The sequence below is a fragment of the Colobus angolensis genome, unplaced genomic scaffold, assembly GCF_000951035.1.
Source record: "Colobus angolensis palliatus isolate OR3802 unplaced genomic scaffold, Cang.pa_1.0 Scaffold172, whole genome shotgun sequence".
In the NCBI taxonomy this organism is placed as follows: Eukaryota; Metazoa; Chordata; class Mammalia; order Primates; family Cercopithecidae; genus Colobus; species Colobus angolensis.
Genome location: NW_012114844.1, coordinates 4306987 through 4313851, shown reverse-complemented (window position 1 = coordinate 4313851; position 6865 = coordinate 4306987). Strand labels below are relative to the sequence as shown.

Sequence of the window (6865 nt, the reverse complement as noted above, 5' to 3'; positions counted from 1 at the left end):
GATGGTCTCGATCTCCTGACCTCGTGATCCGCCTGTCTCGGCCTCCCAAAGTGCTGGGATTACAGGCTTGAGCCACCGCGCCCGGCCTTGATTTAATTTTCTCCGATTTGCCCCATTAGTGGGTAAAAGACTGAAGTAGTGGGCCAAGCTTCACCTTTTTTCCCCCTAAATAGGAGATTGTGGTGCCTGGCTGTCTGCCAGGAGGACATTTCTCCTGAGACTATTTCCTTATTGCAGAGCAAATAGGCCATCTGCTGAGGGGAATAGTCATGTGACATGTGCTTTTTGCCATTTCATGCTGACAAGTGCTTCTCTTTACAATTGTAGCTTTAAAAAGACTGGCTGAAACACAGATATCATGTAGGCCTCATTCTTATTTTAATCTTTAATATCTCCTTTAAAATGTAAATACTCTGAGGGGCTATAGGAATAAACCAAAATCTCATCCTTCTAAGATACTAATTATAAGTATTATTATGAGTATTAATGATAGGTATAGGTTCTTTTTATCCCGGAAAGTGTTTTAGTGTTTGTATTTGATGTTGAAAGCTTTCCTCATATGGCAGGTGATGCTTGGCCCTCCATTTGTTAGATATTAAAAAACTGATTACAAGCCGTGGATAGGAGCTGGGTTTTGTCAGTTACTGTGCCTTACTATAGGTGATTGGGTGATAAGCTACCTTTTCATTGAGAGATTCTATATGTCATTATCTGTATTTTCTCTGAGGCCATTCAGTTTCTTCAAGGAAAGAGACTCGTTCAGGATGTAGACATCTACTTAAGTTTCCTGTTTCAGGGGTATTCTCAAGCCCCTGTGCCCAGTGTTTGTCAGTCTAGAGAATGTATTCTCTTCCTTATTTCTACTATAACAGAAAATGAGTAAAAACTTTTTTTAAGAAGAATATATTCTCAAGAGGGGTGATGGCACTCCCAAGGAACAGAAATTGATTCTCAGATGGTAAAAAAAAAAAAAAAAAATTTACTTTTTGCACATGAAGTACAGATAAATATAGAGTACATGAAAATATACACGGCATCTTAGTGGTGTTAAAATTTTGGAGAGAAAGGAGGTGAACAGGAAGACACAATTATCAGGGGGGAAAGTCTTAAAAGACTCCTTAGGTAGACAGTGGAGAAAAAAGTTGAAAAACACAAGTCTAGAGCCTTTGGTTCATTTTTTTTTTCCAGAGAATAAACCTCTACTCTTATGGAGTGGGGATTGAGCTGGATCTTACTACTTTGTGTGGCTTGTAACCTGTATCCACAAGTATTCTGAGAAGCTCATCCTCTGAATCTCAATCCTTTTCCTGGGGCTTATGTTGCACATTAACTCAGACCTTGACTGGTATCACTCTCTAATTTCATTTTATCATTCTGTGGTTTCAACATTATCTTCTAAATCAGTTACCTGTCTCTGTTTTCTAAATATTTATAGAATTCTCTCATCCTATTCCCTTTGTTACTATGGGCTTATACCCTCTTTATTATTGTTTTTACTTATATTTTTTGGAGACAGGGTCTCACTGTGTTGCCCAGGCTGGAATGCAGTGGCATGATCTTAGCTCCCTGCAACCTCCACTTACTGACCTCAAGTGATTCTCCTGCCTCAGCCTCCCTAGTAGCTGAGATTACAGGTATACCACCATGCCCAGCTAATTTTTCTGTTTTTAGTAGAGATGGAGTTTCGCCATGTTGGCCAGGCTGGTCTCAAACTCCTGGCCTCAAGTGATCTGCCCACCTCGGCCTCCCATAGTGCTGGGATTACAGGCGTGAACCACTGCATCCAGCCTATTCTTGTTATTTTTTATTTTTTTTGTAGAGACAGGGTCTCACTATATTGCCCAGGCTGGTCTCAAACTCTCGTCCTCAAATAATCCTTCTGCCTCAGCCTCCAACGTACTGGGATTATAAGCATATAAGCCACTGTGCCATATAAGGCCCCATATACCTTCTTTATTCCTTTATTCTAGTGACATTTCAAGAGTGTTGAACACATATATTAGAGCTGTCATGTTTAAATAGAAATCCTTCTGAGCCCTACTTTGCGGTCAAAGGAACCAGCCCATTTATAGAGCTCTTATGATGTAGTAGGCAGCAGCAGTACTTAACCCTAGAGCAGCAGAAGGGGAGCCAGAATAATTTAGGGAGCTCCATAAAAATTCAGAAAAATAATCTATAAAAAGTTTCTGTAAATACTTTGATGGAATATTGATGCAGTATGAGGTATTAGACTAAAAGTATTTAGAGAAAGGCCAAAGTAGATTTTTACTCCCTTTAAATGCTCAGTAAATAACTTTCAGAAGTGATTGGAGAAAATAAAATGCACATTTATTACAGGGTGTGAAAGCTGTTTTGGCCGAAAGTTATGAAAAAATACACAAAGATCATTTGATTGGAATTGGCATAGCTCCACTTCAGTTCCTTCCAGGAGAAAATGCAGATTCCTTGGGCCTCTCCGGTAGAGAAACATTTTCTTTAACATTTCCTGAAGAACTGTCTCCTGGAATTACATTGAATATACAGGTATCTCTAAAATTTTCATATATATGATTATGCACTTAAATGTTTATGAATTGAATAAGAATCAATTGCTGTAAATTATATACTGAAGTCTCTTAATGCATGTTAAGTTGCCATTTAAGATGACTCACTCCGCCATACTTAAATCTAGCTATGTTAATAGTTCAAGTTCTCTGAGGAAAAGTGGAAAGAACTGGATGCTTATACCAGAAAAAAGAACACATGGAGGGGAATCTTGACTTCCACTTAACAAGTGCCAGCTTCCTTTTCATAGTGGTCATTTTTTTGCTGTCCCAATCTAATTTTAACTGAGGCATACATACCACTCCAAAGAGAGAGCAAAGTTGAACGTTCAAAGTTAGAGCAAAACAGACTTTACAACTAAGAAAAAAGGGGAAAGAGTAGGAGTTATTGATTACATGCAATGAATATTTGGTGTAAAATGAATATGAATAGTGAGTATAACTTCCCCAATTAATAAGTCAAAATTTAAATGTAGCTATTTTTCTACTTAGCTATGAAGCCATGATCAGGTATCTCAGGTGTTTTTCAAGCAGCAGAAAAGTTTCAGGCAATCAGAATATAAGAAATAAGAACCAGGATAAATCAGACAGAATATGTGGCAAGTATAGTCATCAAATATGAAGACAAATGGTCTTAACCACCAGGTAGCACCTGGAAGATTTACTTGCTCACATGAAATGTTTTTGTTTCTTTAAAGACAAGCACTGGAAAAGTATTCAGCGTGATTGCTTCGTTTGAAGATGATGTGGAAATAACATTGTACAAACATGGAGGATTATTAAACTTTGTGGCACGAAAATTCTCATAGTATCTACTTACCATGGATACCTTTCATAACTGATAACTGCAAAGCCTTTTGTGCTGGACCCAGGAATCCTTACCATGGAGCGGCAGATAGTCCCAGTATACTCAGTTATTTCATCCATGGATGTAAATGATGATGAATCAACATAGTAACTGAAATGAAATCTTCTTGATTTTAAATAATATACGAATGGTGCTATTAACATTGCTAAAATCAACGTGTGAAGTGTGTTGTGGAAGAGACCTGTAAGTATGGGGGGGGGCGATATTTTATCAGACCAGTTTGTAAATAAAGGCAGAATTTGTGTTGAAGATTCTTATATGAGTAACCTTCCTGGAGTTGTTTAGTTTTGCACCAATAAAACTGTGTACTACTGTTTGTTGGTTTAAGAGTAGCAGATTGAAATACAAGAAGCCAGATTAGACTCTAAAATTGTGGTCATTGGAATCTCATTTATAAGTGGACCTTTTAAGTATATTAATTGCTCTTCAGAATTGAGCTGGACACATTTGGCATTCTTAGTTTGTCATATAATCAGGTTTATCCTTAGTCTAACTTCAAGGGATAGAACCTGCCCCAGGTCACAATCATTCTGTCCAGTCCAGCCAAGGTTCCCTCCACATAGGAAGATGGACCATGGCAAAATACAACTGATTGTGTGGCACCATATATTAGCAGTGGAAATACATATCACATATGACGCAGCCTTTAATGTTTCAGCAGTTTGCCACTGTGACTATCTGACAAGCCCCCGATGGCATTATATTAATTGGATTAGATTATTTTGCTCACCTTATGTAATACTGTAACTTCCTATAACCTAATATTTTTGGTATCATTAACCAAAATTTCGCACTCATAGTTGCTAAAGAGAATGTTATTTAATCATTAAACTCTGAACTGATTTCTTCTAGACATTTAAATTATCCACCCTCAATTATACGGGTACTCAACCCTATGCATTTTTTAAATGTTGCTATTTCTTCATTAAATTGATTTCCTATCATTTTGAATCATTTATCACCTGCGATGCATGATTCTATTAATTTTGTTATGTTTTAACCAAAGCTGACTGTAAGGATAAAACTCTTAAGTTGTTGCTGAGTACTACGTATCCTCAATATGCATGTCTGCCCATCACATCAAATGTTCTGTCAACAAGATGTTTGGCAATTTTTTAAAAAAAGGTTGGAAAATTAATTATAGAAGGTTCTATACCATTTCTTAATTAAGAAATTTAGCAGGCTAAAGGTTAATTGTAGTGATTTTTTTTTCACATAGAGATCTTTCTATGACTTAGTTACTGCAATTCAGAATTAGTTCACATTGCATAAAGAATTACTTGTTTTAAGCAAAATGCTGAAACTACCAAACCAGTGGATGAAGACCACTGAGAACTTTGCACATAATCATACAATCTTTTGAAAATATTTTGCAAATATGTGTTTAGACAATAAGATGGACTAGAGTTTGACAAAATGATTTCTTTATTTAAATTTTGTATAAGTATTTTCTTTGACACTTTCAAGTTATATTGTGTTCTTGATATATACTGTATATTTATTTGTCAGTGCATGTGTTTTTAATTTACATGAAAACATGAGTTAGGAGAAATTACAAGTTGAATGATGAAATGCCTGTATGTGCTCTGAAGAAATGGTAATTCCAGATTGTGCAGCAGGAAACAAATCTGTTTTGTTTTGTTTTGTTTTTTGAGACGGAGTCTTGCTCTGTCACCAGGCTGGAGTGCAATGGCATGATCTTGGCTCACTGCAACCTCTGCCTCCCGGGTTCAAGCGATTCTTCTGCCTCAGCCTCCTGAGTAGCTGGGACTACAAGCACGCGCTACCACGCCCAGCTAATTTTTGTAGTTTTAGTAGAGACGGGGTTTCACCATGTTGGCCAGATGGTCTGAATCTCTTGACCTCGTGAGGTCACCCACCTCGACCTCCCAAAGTGCTAGGATTACAGGCATGAGCCACCGCGCCCGGCCTATATTGTTTTGAAAGCATACTCTATATATAGTTATGGGCGGAGGCACAAGCATCCTCAGCAGCTGATTCAGGAGATGATGGTAAAGCTAGCTATGAATTAAACATTCACATATCCAGTCTACCTAGTCCAGTAATAATACAAGCAAATTTTGTATTTCAGGAACAAATCAAGGTTCTCTTAATTTTTTGGCTTATATACAGTGAAGTAAAAACTTGATAAACATGGTTTCAAATTGAGGAGGAGAGTCGTGGATGTATGTTTTAATATGTATACCTTATAATTCTGCCTGTAGCCAAATGCTATGTTTGCAAAATGTGGCATCTGTTAGTTTTTATAGTCTATATCTTCTTTGTTGACTATAGCTGGATAATTTTTTGTTACCAAAAAAAATAAGGAAGTGTAATGTCAGACACACAAGAAAAGCAAATCAGTGTTGTAAGCTTAAAGTACAATTTCAAAGGTCATTACCAACAGCAGGTTTTTTTTTATACTTTAAAAACATTATGCTACATGTCATTGCCATTTTCATATTTTGGGGTTTTGCTACCTATACAATGGAATCAATGAAAATGTCATCCAGCCACTGAATTGCCATTATTATATCTAAAAAGTATCTAAGATGACAGTTGTCACTATTTTATCTCCATGCTGACATTTGAAAGAAGGTACTAGTATCCCTCTAGCCAGAGTGCTCAGGTTTTCGTTGGTAATCAAACAACAGTTGTACTAAAGGAAAGTAAAGCTAGGACCTAAGTCAGAATCATAGTTGCCTGCATATATGGTAACAAGGTTGTGTTCATTTGCTTTCACAGTGATGAATGAGAGGATGAGGAGAAATTATTTGACATTTTTCTGTGGTTGAATAGACCTTTCTTTTGTCTTTAGGTTTAGGAGAAGATACTAAGATACTGGATGTTTATCCTATCTTAGTTTGATTGGAGTAATAAGAGAGAAGAGGAGGGTGGACTTTGGCTTTTTCAGTGTTTTTTCCCCCAAAGGGTGATATTGCTGATGTTTCTATCAATTTTACACATAATATGTGGCTATGAAACCATAATCTCACTTAAGTAACAGACAAAGTAATCACTTTGTCTATCACTAAGTAATAGACAAAAATCATTGTCTATTATTTGAAGCCAATAAAACAGTGTAACAGTTTTAAGTTCAATAATGTTAAGTATTGTATAAAAATATATTGGAGGCAAAGTTCAGTTGACAATTGTGTATATGTTACTGATGCTGTAAATTATTTTTAATAAAGAAAATTGTATTATCACATTTGATTCTTGTTCTATTTTGTAGTAGTTGAAAATAAAACAAAATGATGTAGGAAATGTGCTGCCATCCGGCTGGGCACAGTAGCTCATGCGTGTAATCCCAGCACTTTGGGAGGCCAAGGTGGGCAGATCACAAGGTCAGGAGATCGAGACCATCCTGGCCAACATGGTGAAACCCTGTCTCTACTAAAAATAAAAAAATTAGCCGGATATGGTGGCAGGTACCTGTAGTCCCAGCTACTTG

General features: G+C 36.8%; 1 protein-coding gene across 1 annotated transcript in view; it reads left to right on the top strand.

Annotated features, from left to right (window-relative positions):
- Window positions 1-6622, top strand: part of IREB2 (iron-responsive element binding protein 2) — a 63859-nt gene extending 57237 nt beyond the window's left edge. Inside the window, exons 21-22 of the mRNA XM_011938416.1 lie at window positions 2338-2523; window positions 3242-6622. Of these exons, the coding sequence (XP_011793806.1) occupies window positions 2338-2523; window positions 3242-3352 (297 nt within the window). The 3' untranslated portion in view covers window positions 3353-6622. The remainder of the gene's footprint in view (window positions 1-2337; window positions 2524-3241) is intronic.
- The last annotated feature ends 243 nt before the right edge of the window (window positions 6623-6865 follow it).